This window comes from Linderina pennispora, assembly GCF_002104995.1.
Source record: "Linderina pennispora strain ATCC 12442 chromosome Unknown DL89scaffold_8, whole genome shotgun sequence".
Taxonomy (NCBI): Eukaryota; Fungi; Kickxellomycota; class Kickxellomycetes; order Kickxellales; family Kickxellaceae; genus Linderina; species Linderina pennispora.
This window is the reverse complement of record NW_024468256.1, coordinates 726,574-738,236: the sequence shown is the minus strand read 5'-3', so window position 1 is coordinate 738,236 and position 11,663 is coordinate 726,574. Positions and strand designations below refer to the sequence as shown.

At 58.6% G+C, this 11,663-nt stretch overlaps 5 protein-coding genes across 5 annotated transcripts; all 5 read right to left on the bottom strand.

Annotated features, from left to right (window-relative positions):
* Window positions 1-4: 4 nt before the first annotated feature.
* On the bottom strand, window positions 5-935 carry DL89DRAFT_173522 (uncharacterized protein). The gene has a single exon (XM_040883823.1). The coding sequence runs from the start codon at window positions 757-759 to the stop codon at window positions 163-165; it is 597 nt and encodes a 198-aa protein (XP_040742967.1). The 5' UTR covers window positions 760-935; the 3' UTR covers window positions 5-162.
* Window positions 936-2,352: 1,417 nt separating this feature from the next.
* DL89DRAFT_173670 (uncharacterized protein) lies at window positions 2,353-4,177 on the bottom strand. The gene is made up of 2 exons (XM_040883825.1): window positions 2,701-4,177; window positions 2,353-2,542 (listed from the first exon to the last, which is right to left on the bottom strand). Exon 1 carries the CDS (start codon window positions 3,786-3,788, stop codon window positions 2,727-2,729), a length of 1,062 nt encoding a protein of 353 aa, XP_040742966.1. The 5' UTR covers window positions 3,789-4,177; the 3' UTR covers window positions 2,353-2,542; window positions 2,701-2,726.
* Window positions 4,178-4,678: 501 nt separating this feature from the next.
* Window positions 4,679-6,363, bottom strand: DL89DRAFT_236151 (RIO1-domain-containing protein; the record flags this gene model as incomplete). Its single annotated transcript, XM_040884969.1, has 2 exons — window positions 4,973-6,363; window positions 4,679-4,882 (listed from the first exon to the last, which is right to left on the bottom strand). Coding segments are annotated over exons 1-2 (1,551 nt in total), but the record flags the coding sequence as incomplete, so codon positions are not given.
* A 37-nt stretch (window positions 6,364-6,400) lies between these two features.
* DL89DRAFT_173687 (uncharacterized protein) lies at window positions 6,401-7,621 on the bottom strand. Its single transcript, XM_040883826.1, has one exon. It carries the CDS (start codon window positions 7,300-7,302, stop codon window positions 6,493-6,495), a length of 810 nt encoding a protein of 269 aa, XP_040742964.1. The 5' UTR covers window positions 7,303-7,621; the 3' UTR covers window positions 6,401-6,492.
* A 1,846-nt stretch (window positions 7,622-9,467) lies between these two features.
* On the bottom strand, window positions 9,468-10,526 carry DL89DRAFT_224231 (kinase-like protein; the record flags this gene model as incomplete). The annotated part of the gene is made up of 1 exon (XM_040884677.1): window positions 9,468-10,526. A coding segment is annotated over one exon (1,059 nt), but the record flags the coding sequence as incomplete, so codon positions are not given.
* Between the last annotated feature and the right edge of the window lie 1,137 nt (window positions 10,527-11,663).

Here is an 11,663-nt window from a genome sequence, read left to right as displayed (position 1 = left end):
GTGCTGGATAACCTGTTACCATGCAATACGCCTTACATCACCAGTGTGTCGATGACAAGACACTAAAAAGCGCTGCTGGACACAATTTCTTAGGTCGCGCTATAATTTTTTTGCTCAAATTCTACAGTTGAAAACCGCTATGGAAGCAGCAATGCCACTAGCTCAGCATCCGAGAGATGGATGTTTTGTTCGGTCCAGTGTCTGATGACTGCGTGGGAGCGGGTGGCATGTGCTGGGCACTCTCCGACGGCTGGTTGTGGTGGTAGCACTGTTGCTGCTGAGGGTACGGCTCACGGTACTCCGTGCTGCGGATACTGCGGGTGCTGTGTATACTGGGGCTGCTGCTGGTGTTGCGACGGAGGCGGGGGTGGGTGTGGGTAGTGCTGCTGTGGCTGCAGGTGGATACCCCTGCTGGTACCCTTGCTGGTATCCCTGCTGGTAGTAATTCTGCGGGCGGTGTGGAGCCTGGTGGTGCTGAGGCGGCGGCGGTTGGACGTAGTGCGGCGGCGGCGGCTGGTGTTGCTGCCAGGATCCCTGCTGGGGGTGGTGTCCAAGATGACCGCTATGCATGGGTGGCGGGGGCGGAGCGGAGTACCCTTGTTGGTAGGAACTGGGGCCGGATGGAGGCGGCGGTGGTTGCTGCTGGTGATGTTGCTGGTGATGCTGTTGGTGATGTTGCTGGTGATGCTGCTGGTGATGCTGCGGGTGTGGTGGCATTATCGAAGTCGGCGAATGGCCGCTGTGCGAGTAGTGGGACATGGGTGGCCCCGAAACAGCACCAGCATTTGTGCTAGGCTGCCATGGGATTGCCGGGGGTGATAGTATTGACCATGCCGGAAGTGGTGGCGGCTGCTTCAGATGCGCGCTTTTTATTCAGCTTTGCATAATCTATATGCATGAGGGGCGAAATGTGCTGAGGCAAGAATCAGTAATACATACGTGTCCGAATCGGGATATCAACTCCTCGCGATAAGGGAGTGCGTAGGGGGTTTCAGGGACAGCAAAAGCCGAGGAGGGCCGAGCATCCCTGCCAGAAAGCAGCTTTGAGGGACACGCCCAATATAAACAGGTGTGTGTGGAAGCCCGCTATGCAGCCTTGCATGTGAATCCCTCAAAGAGAAAATGTTCGCGGCTGAAATAGCGAAAATGAGCCAAGCGCGAACAAATACAAGTGTGGGCAAAAGGGGGACTTTGCGAGAAGAGTCGAGAAAGAATGATGCAGATCCCCAGTGTAGTGCATATTGCATGCATCATGTATAGGCGGCATTCCCGGGGAAACCCCTCGCTTGAATTCAAAGCCCGTCCGAAAATAAGTATACTTACGGAGTCCGCATGCATTGCACAAAGTCCTAGCACCATCGGGTCCGCGTCTCCACTCGGGCGTCTCCGAGATGCCACATGAGCGGCAGGAGTTTGGCTGGGCGGCATCGGTGCGCTTCTACAATGGATGTATGAACGGGTGAATGCGTGTGTGTGCGTGTGTGAATGGAATAAATCGTCAGTAGAATGAACAATGGAGGCTGGGGCGTCCACTGGCAACAGGGCGCCAAATGTAGCGGAGAAAAGAAAAGAGGCATAAGGCGGATGCTCTTCGAGATACACGGCTTGGTTCATCCAAGTCCGGCAGGAGTAATAAGCAGAATATTAAGAGGCGCGCAAATGTACTGGAGGATATGGAGCATAGGGTGAATGGAGGCATTCACATGTGTGCCTATGTCTTCATACTGACACAGGCGATGGAGAATAATATACAACCCAATTCCCTGGCCAGCACTTGCAAATGACATATCAGCCCAAAAGGAAAACAACTAACAATAACAACAAACAAAGCGCGAGGCGCGCTACTTACAGAGCGCTTGCGGGTCTTTGACCGTGCAGGTGAAAGCACAGTGCGACGTTTGCGAATATACTCCATGGTATCATCATCAACACTCGTTGACATGCGCTCGCGGCGAATTGTCATGAAGACCATCAAAACCTCGTACGCCTTGCGCGCCATGTCGATAACCAGATCGTCAGACGGCTGGGCGTTGAACTTGTTGCGCTCGGGGCCGTACTGGCTAGCAAACTGCGCCAGCACGTTGCACTTGTCCGTGACGTCCTGAAGCTCGCCCTTGTATTTGGTCAGAATTCCCATGGGCTTGTCGCTGTTAGCCGATTCCGCCGATGCTGAGCGCGAGGGCTTGGTTTCCCCATTGGGTGTGTGAACAGCGACTAGATCCGCTTGTGGAGCGGGTGGCTTGGGGCCCTGGAGTCGCCAGCTGGTGTCGATGGGGTTGCATGTGCACCACCAGAGACCTGCTCTGGCTGCTGGCCAAGCCTCGACATGCCTGGCGGAGCCAGATCCGCGGCAGCGCCCGGCGGTTGGCCGTGGGCAGTCACTGTTGCGGTGCAGGCTGCTATTGTTGTGGTGGAGGTTGTGGTGGCGGCAGGGGCCTCCGCTATGGACGATGCAGCCCCTGTGCCTAGCGATATGCGGATGGTTTCCAGCTCACGAATCGTGGGCAGCACCATTGGCGGCTGGTCAGAGCCAGCCGGCGAGCTACAGGATTTTAATAACAAAGAGGGGAATGAGCTTTGCGTCCTGAAGTACTGAGCACAAGAATTCAGGCTCAATTGGTCCGGTTCTCCAGGACACCCCACCCGCCGCTATTGGAAGGCCGAGATACTCCTCAGCCCGCAAACAAAAAGGCCAACGACTGTACCTTGCAGTCACTGGGCCCAGCTCATGCGGGGCCTTGTTTGAACCTGGTCCGCACACAAGGTTCAGGTCCATTTGTGTTGCTGCGGGATGTGTATGAAGAATGCGCGGGCGAAAATGTACTTTCGAAAAATAAAAAGCAGTAAAAGTGCTGAAAAATATTGGCTGGAAGGGCAAAAGACGGAACGAGAAAGAAGGAGCAAAAAAAGGAAAAGCGAGTGCACCTCATCGAGATTTTCCAGATCGTAATAGCCGATGTGAGATTGCACCTGGTACACAGAGATTGACCTCTGCCCGCACCAATAGCACGAGCGCTGCCTGCTATTTCGCGCCTGCTACTTCGCGCCTGCTGCACTGGCGCATATTGGACCACCATAGCCACTCTGCAATATGCCTTTTCGGTGCTCTCCCTGGTGGAGCAACCCCGACATGACGTCGAGAGCTGGCCAACAAGAGGCCAGGCAATTCTGCCAATATATATTTCCCACTTGCTATCTCGTCCATTGCTCTTGAACGGGGCATTGTCGGCCTGTGTGTCGTATATCACCAATGAATCGGCCACCTTGTCCTCGACAACAACATCCATGTGCTGACCTTCCCAAGCCTCCAGCCCCTCCTCGGCGCTTCCCATCATCTCCAATTCCTGCTTGGTTGTGCGTCTCCGAGTGCTCTCAAACACCACCTGCAGCGCCTGGCTCGCGTACTTGTCGACGTTCTGCTGGTCGTGGAAGAAGTTCCAGATCTTGAGCGGCACGCTGCCCCAGCCGGTCAGGTTCATGTGCGAGATGTAGGCCGCCGCTGGCAGCTCCGCCATCGGCTCTTGCTTGACATACTCGTCGTATCTGACAAAGACAGGCGCAGGTTCCGGCGGTGACACCGGGGTGGGAGCGATGTCACTAGTGGCGACAATGGCGCCCGCTGTGTCTGTCACCTGCACAGCCTCGCTGCCCTCGCCTTGTACGACAGGTGTAGTATCGATGCGGCGCTCCTCAGCGGACCTGCACTGCCTCCTGCTCCTCGGCCTTGACCTTGACCAGCGGCGGCACAGTGCGGTTGAGCGACCCGACAGCGCCCTCGCTGATGCCATTGACTACCTCCACCCACGTCTCTCGGCCAATGGCCACCACATCCATGATTCCTGGATACGGTTCCGGCTTCCACTTGCCCAGCTCCGGCAGGGCCTCTCCCGGATTCTCGCCGCGCCTATTCCTTGCGTCCCTCTGCTTGTTCTCCTTGGTCCGCTCGTCGATCGTCTCCCGCCACATTCTCAGCACGCCCGTCTCGTCGGTCTCCTCCAGATGCTTGCGGCGTCTCTCCTTGATCTCCTCAGCGATCCGCGAATGCACTCCTCCACGCACCACCTTCTCAATGTCATCAACAGTCTCAGTATCGTTCACCAGAGTCAGCTCGTAGTCCAGCGCCCCGGCCACAAAGACCGGCAGAATGTACTCTTCAAAGTGCATCCGCGCCTTGCGTGTGCCCAGCTCGCCCATGGGTGCTGCAATATAGACGTGCACCTTGCGGGGCGTCTCCAGCGCCCCGATCGGCTCGTTGGCGACGTGTGCGGCCCGGGCGCAGTAGTAGTCCAGGCGCCGCTTGCTCTCCTTCTTGTTGTACTGGTGGAAGCCAACGAGCCCGAGCACGCCGCCCCAGAACAGCAGCGTGTTGCGCGACGGCACCTTTTTCTTGACGCTGGCGATGAATGCGCTCATTATAAACCCCGGGCTTGCTGAAAATGTAATTCTGGAACCAAGCTGCTTGCAAAAGCTGCGCCTGAATTTTTTTAGCAAGAAAAGATAAACCAGGCTGATCGTGGCATATTTGCCAAGAAAGCATGCTTGATCTGAATTCCAGCGGATCAGCAGCCTACTTCTTGGACTTTGTCTTGTTCGCCTTCTCTTTGCGCTTCTTGACTGCCTTGGGCATCTTGGTCTTGCGCTTCTCGCGCTTCGCCTCCTTGGCCGCCTGCTTGCGCTCACGCTTGGCGTCCTTGTCCTCATGCTTTTTGCCCTTTAGGTGCGGCTCGTCATCAGACTCGCTGTCGTTGTCGTCGTCGTCGTCATCATCATCGTCATTATCATCATCGTCGTCGTGGTCACCATCGCCGTCCTTTTGCCCCTCGCCATCATCCGCTTTTTGGCCCGTCTTTTCCTTCTGCGCAGGAGCATCCTCAACAGCATCCTTCGCCACATCGTCGGCTGTGGCCGTGCCAGGTGCCTCTTCCATTTCGGGCTGCGTCTCGGTGTTGGTCGACGACAGATTCAGGCCAACGAGCTTGGAATAGATCAGATCCTCCTGTCCGCCGGCATTGATCTTGTGCACATCACGCACATAGTCCACAACCTCCTCCAGCGTGCGCGGGATATACGACTGCCTAAACACCTCGTCGTCGGCTCTGAGCTTGGCCAGCTCCTCATCGGGGATCTCAGCCATCTCGCTCTGGATCCGATCCAGCTCTGCATCAATCTCCTCGTTTGTGTTGCCGGTAGCCTGGTCAGTAATGAACTCAAACAGCCGGCGCAGCGACATGGTACGCACATTGCCGCGCTTGCGGAAGAACTCGGTCACGTTGTTGCAGTCGTGCCGCAAAAAGTCCAGAGCGTACGGATGGTCGTGCTCGACGGACTGCGAGACATCAATGATATAGAGCTGCTTTGCGTGGTACAGGATGTTGTACTCGCTCAGATCGGCATGCACGAGCTTGCACACATGGTACATGATGCGCATGTCGCGCACCAGCTGCAGGTAGAGCATCGGGAACCGCGACTGCGGGATCTTGGCGTCCTTGAGGCGCGGGTACGCCCAGCCCTCAGCTGAGCCCAAAAAGTCCATAACCAGCACGTGCTGCCGGAGCACGATCGGGTTCGGCGACGGGATCCCGGCGTTGTGCAGCCGCTTCAGATTGCGCATCTCCTTCTCTGCCCACACCTTGACCATCTTGCGCGGGTTGTGTCTCGAATAGCCGTGCCGGAACCGGTACTCGCCCGACACATAGCGGTCGCGGTCCTTGAAGATCAGAATCGACGTCTTGTAGATTTTGATTGCACGGTGCTCGCCCGACTCGGTTACCGCGTGGTACACGTTGGCCTCCTTTCCCGTACTGATGCACCCGTTGATCTCGTAGATCACGCCCTGGTTCAGGAGCTTGAACAGAATGATGCGTGTGCGCGGGTCCAGCACCTGCTCCGTCGTCGCCCGGTCTGCCTTGTCCTTGTGCGGCGTGTTGGCCGCCCCCTGGCCCTTGCGGCTCCCCGAATTCGCGTCCTTGCCCATCGTGAATTCGTCCAGGTGGATGCGGCTCGAGTACTTGCTCAGATCCACGCTCTTCAAATTCACGTTGCCGCTGATACTCGGCTTGGCCGCCTTGCCGGCGTCCTGCGCGGCCGTCGCGGCTGCCTTGGCTGGCACGGTATGTTTTGGCTGTGACCGCTGCTGGACCACCTGCTGCCGCATCTTGTTGTACTGCTTGGTGAAGTCGCCGCCGTTCTCGCCCCAGTTCTCTGTGTACCCGAGAAGGTCGTCGGCAGCGATCTGCGCATCGTAGTCGGACTCGCTCGAGAACTCGTCGTAGTACTCGTCCTCGTTGAACTGGTCCGCCTGGCTCTCAATAGTCGACATGCTTGGCCAAGAATGAAAAATAGTGTTTGGTGGTTTTGCGATACTGGAGGCAGAAGAACCGAACCCCCCACGGCCATGCCTGAGCCTTGCCGAGAATAAAAAAACAGAAAAAAAGCTGGGAACCGGCCGGTTTAATAAATTTTTGTGGCTAATTTCGATTGTAATCAGAAGATCTACGATTCCGCAGGAAACGACAGCCTGAAGCCGTGGACCGTGCCCCGGACCCGCTCGTCTCCCGGATCCTCCTCGAACATCGGGCCCACGTACTCCTCGACCACACGCTCGGCCTTCAGCCCCAGCTCGCTTTCGGCCCGCTCAATGAACTCCATGTCCTTGGCAGCCAGCCACGGGCGGTGGTGCGTGAAGAACACATACGCCTCGCCGCCCCTGGATGTTGCGCTGGGCTTGGTAATCAGCTGCCGGCACGAGTTGAGCAGATGCGTGTGCTCCGAGTGGTTGAACACCAGGTCGGACAGAATCAGCACGTCAAACGTCCTGTGCTCGTTGCCCGACAGCCCGGCAATCTTCTCGATCTCGCTGCCCCATTTGAAGCCCTCGACCACCACGGCCCCGCTGGCCAATTCCGCCGGGAAGTTATCCTCCACGTTCTGCCGGATGTTCTCGACCAGGTCGGCGTCCGGGTAGTCAGTGATCACCACCTTTTGCGCGCCACCGCACACGGCCACCAGCGACGGCAGTGCGCCGGCCGCGCCAAACTCGACGACCGACTTGCCACGCACGATCTCTTTGCGTGCGTCCAGGTAGTTGGCAAACAACTTGGCAGCATTCCACAGGTAGTGGCCCCAGAGCGGGTGGGAGCCGAGCAGGTTCACGCGCAGAACAGAGGGCGTGCCGGGCTCGACCAGATCGGATTGCCGGGCGAACTCTTCGCGCTTGGGCTCAGGCTTGGGCGGGAAGTAGCCCTCGGGCTCCTGGAACATGTCGTTGTCGCCGAATCCCTCAAAGTCGCTGCCGTCTGACATTATGGCTGATAGGAGATGTGTGCTGTATGGAGAAGGGATATGTGGCCGATGTGAAGCGCAACACGGTGGACACCCCGAACACACGCCAAAGCAGCACCCAGACCACCAATACCGAGCCCCAGTTTATGGAGAAAATTGCGGTTGAGCTAGCGTTGAAAAAAATCACATTGCGAGCTAAATGATGTAAAAGGCGACTCTACTCGTCGACGAAGAGGAAGGAAAGCATACAGCACAAAAAAGATAATATGGTTAGGGTGGAAGAGGAACTAAACTGTACAGGAATCCAAAATAGGCGGAGAGGCGAGAAAGAAACGTTAGAAAGAGCTTGCTCCAGGAGCTTCGCAGGGCGGGCAATCTATCCACGCCCTGCGGCGTTGTTCATTGAGGCGGCGGCAGCGCCGTTTCCAGACGCCTGGTGGTGCGCAGCCTGTGGCGGCGCGAGCGCATGGTGGTGCAGATGGCTGCCGCGCACCAGCCCGCCCGCAATCCGTGCGCTCTGCGGGTGCAGCAGCGACTGGGCGCCCGGCAGCGGCGAAAAGTAGCCCGACGCGCGTCCCAGGTGCACCTGCTGCGGAGGCAGCGGCGAGGCCGGCGGGTACTGCTGGGCACCCAGCACGCCCGTCGACAGGGACGAAGCCAATGGCGCAGCGGTCATACCGACTGACACTGCTGCTGCTGCTGCTGCTGCTTTACCGCCGGCTGGTCGTACATGTGCGCCAGCGACGGCAGCGAGCGCCCCGCCAGCTTCTGCATGGTGCTGGTCAGGTTGGTCATCGAGCCCCCGCAGTTTGCTGTCGACGCACTGTCGACGCCGTGCGAGCCCAGGTGCGCCGACGAGGAGCCGGGCGTCGGCGTCGCTGTGGTAGCGGTGGTCAAGGTGGGCGTTGTGTTGACGTCCACAGGAAATCGGCCAGCTGGCGGCAAGGGTCCCGACGACGCCAGGTTCATCAGGTGCCGCTGCTGCGCCTGCGACGGCGCGGACGAGTAGGCAGCACTGCTGGTCACCGGCGCCAAAGCACCGACGTCTGATGCGAGTGCGACAAGCTGCTGTTGCTGTTGCTGCTACCCATAGCGGCTATCGGGTGCTGCTGCTGTGGCTGGTAGGGCGGCAGCAGACTGGCCGAATGCAGTGACGACGCAGAGCTAGCACCAGAGATCTGGCTCGGATGCGACGACATTGGCGGGAGCGTGGTCTTGCTGTACTGCGCATGCTGGTGCTGGTACATCTGGCTGGCCGACGACTGATACTGCTGGCCCGGCGGATGTGCTACCATCATCCCGCTGCTCGAATGGCTGCTGCAAGCATTCGGTCCACGATACTGCTGTTGCTGATAGACTGAACTGCTGTGGCCTGGCTGCGACACTGGGATCGCCATGCTGGGCAGCCCTGCGCTGACTGGAGTCTGGTACTCGGGCAGAACCAGTGGGTCGGGGAAGTAGCCCGAGTCAATGGGCTTACCAGCCTTCCTGGCCTGCTGCTGCTGCTGCTGCTGCTGCGACCCATTGCTGTGCTGCTGTCGCCACCCATAGTAATCATGGTGCTGGTCATAGGACGAGCTTGCTGTCACGGTGGACACGCTGTGGATGGAGCTTGCCGCCGGGTGGCTGTATCCGGCGCTGGAGCTGGAGTTCGGCGCGAGCCCAGTCATCTGAACAGACGGGTGCGGATGCGGTGGCGGCCTGCCGACCTGCTCTGGCGGGTGTATCTGGGGGCCAGTCAGGCTTGGAGCCTCGCGAAAATAATACTGTGCGTGCTTGGCTTGCTGCTGATGTATATGCTGCTGCTGCTGCTGCGGGTGCTGCATGTGGGGCTGTGTGTACATGGCAGGCGCGTTGGACGGCGGCTGGAAGTCGCCAATATGAGGCATCTCGCGCTTAGTTGATGCATACGGGTACCCAGGAGGAACTGCCGGGTGATACTGCGATGAAGCCGCGGCTCCTGATGTATACACTTGCTGGGGCTGCTGCTGTTGCTGCTGCTGGGGCTGCTGCTGTGGTTGTTTCGGCTGTTGCTGCTGGGATGGCTGCTGGTGGTGGTGCTGTTGCTGTTGCTGTTGTGAAGAAGCCACCGATGACGCTGACGTAGTGGCCGAAATCGGCACTGTAGGCATCTGGGCAGCCGCAGGCCGGCTCACCAGGCGGCCATCAGGGCCAACACGATGCCGGAAGAACTGGTGCTGGCACGCCTCCTCGGCAGTAATCCTAGCCCTGGGGTCGAACTGCAGCAGCCGGTTCAGCAAATCATGCAGGTTGGCGTAGATTGGGTTAGTCGACGGCGACACAATCTGGCTCAGCGCACGCATCGACCGGACGCCCTTCTGCGACACCCGCGGCTGCTCCGGCGGTGGGTACCGCACGGATCCGTCGGACCTGAAGAACTTGCTGCGCAGATCCGACTGCGTTGCCCGCACAATGTGCGAGGGAGCTGCGCCCACCACAACCTCCATCATAGCCAGGTGCTCGTGGTTGTCGTGGGTCTGGAACAGCGCCTCGCCGGTCAGCAGCTCGATGATGATGCAGCCAATCGACCACATGTCGCACGGGAACGACCACCCGAGGTTCAGGATGATCTCGGGCGCCCGGTAGTGCCGCGTCGAGACCACCTGCGAGTGGTACTCGTTGTCGAATGTGGCACTGCCAAAGTCAATCAGCCGGATGTTGGTCGACTTGAGCATGTGGGTCTGCACCGTCTGGCTGCGCCCGAACGGCACCAGGTCATAGGCCCCGCTCTCGAGCAGAATGTTCTCTGGCTTCAGATCCGTGTGCACCAGGTTGAGCCGGTGCAGGAACGCGACGCTGCGCAGGAGCTGCTCAGCAAACAGCTGCACGTGATGCAGCGAGAACGGGCGGAACTCGTTCTCCTTGAGGAAGTCAAACACGCTGGGGCCCAGCAGCTCAAACACCATGCACACGTGGTTGCGGTGCTCGAATGTCTCGTTCAGGTGCATGCACTGGTACTTGTTGGGTGGGTCGTTGCGCTGCAGCGTCTGCAGCACACGCACCTCGATGCGGGCCGCGTCGCGGTACTTTGGCACCGCCCGGATCACCTTGACGGCGACCAGGCGCCCCGACTGGCTGTCCTCGCACTCCATAACCTTGCCAAACGTGCCCTGCCCAAGCAGTCTCCGGATCTTGAACCGCGGCGTAAACTCACGGCCCGGAACCACAATGTAGTGCCCGTCGCGGTCGTCGCACGGCTCGGCCTTCTGTTGAACGCGACGCATTCCGTCAGCCAATGTGTACCCGGGATATTGTTGCGGTTTGGTCGATTTGGCATTGGGGAGCGCAGGCAGTGGCCGGTTTTGCACCGATTTGACAGCAATGTGTTGCGGAGGATGGACCCCGGATTTGATCGTCGGTTTGGTTTGCAGAGTGCGCGAGTCGACCATCGACGATTTGGTGTTCATGTGTTGTGGCGGTGTTGGCGATCCACCGGTGGTCCGGAACCGGGTTGATTTGGTTGGATCGTTGTGCGCAGAATTGTCGACGCGGTTGTTGCGAGACGACCGGAAAAAACGAGGCGACCAGCGAGAGGACAGACATGGCAGAGTATGGGAAGAGTGCTTGCAATTGTTAGTACAGGATGGCGTTTGAAATGGAGAGCGCGATGGCATATACAGAAAATACTGGGCTGCTGGAGAAAGTGCGAAAAAAAAAATGTGGCCAAAATACAAAAGTTGGTGGGGGGAGCTGAGCTGTTGTGCAAGGCAGGCTTGGCTTTGTCGTCGTCGCCGTCCTCAAGTTAGGAAGGGGTATATAAGACTCGCCCGATAGCGGTTGCACAATGTTTTCTCTATTCCACAGCGAGTAGCGAGGTGGTGCTGCCCACTGGCGATAACTGTGCTGCAGGGCGGCGGGTATCTGGACGGGCAGAGAGGCGGAATGGAAATGTGAAAACTAGAAGCACTGTGTGACCCTGAGGATAAACATGCCGCGGGCGATTGGGCATAGGCGAGCACGCCGGCGTTTATATTTGACGCAGTCGGCCAAAGAAAACAGGCGTGCAGAGCGATCGGGGAGAAATGCCGCCGCCTGCGCCGCCAAGCGGGCCCTGGCTGCCAGTGCATTGGAGTTGGGTAAACCACATCTCGCAGCAGATCGCCGAGAGGGGGAGGGGGCGATAATGGCGTCCGCCCCTCAACAGAGAGCAGTCGCACTGTCAGAGCACCTCTCCCCCTATTGCTCCCAGCCAGTTGATGCACGGACGCAAGCACCAATGCCCGCGGAATGCAGCCCGAGGCGTCGGTGCCTAGACACCACCGCTGCGCTTTCTCCCGCAGCATAGCCCGTCGCCGGCCAAGAGGCGATATCCCACTGATCGCGAATGCGATGCTCTCTCCACAGGCTTCAACACAAACAAA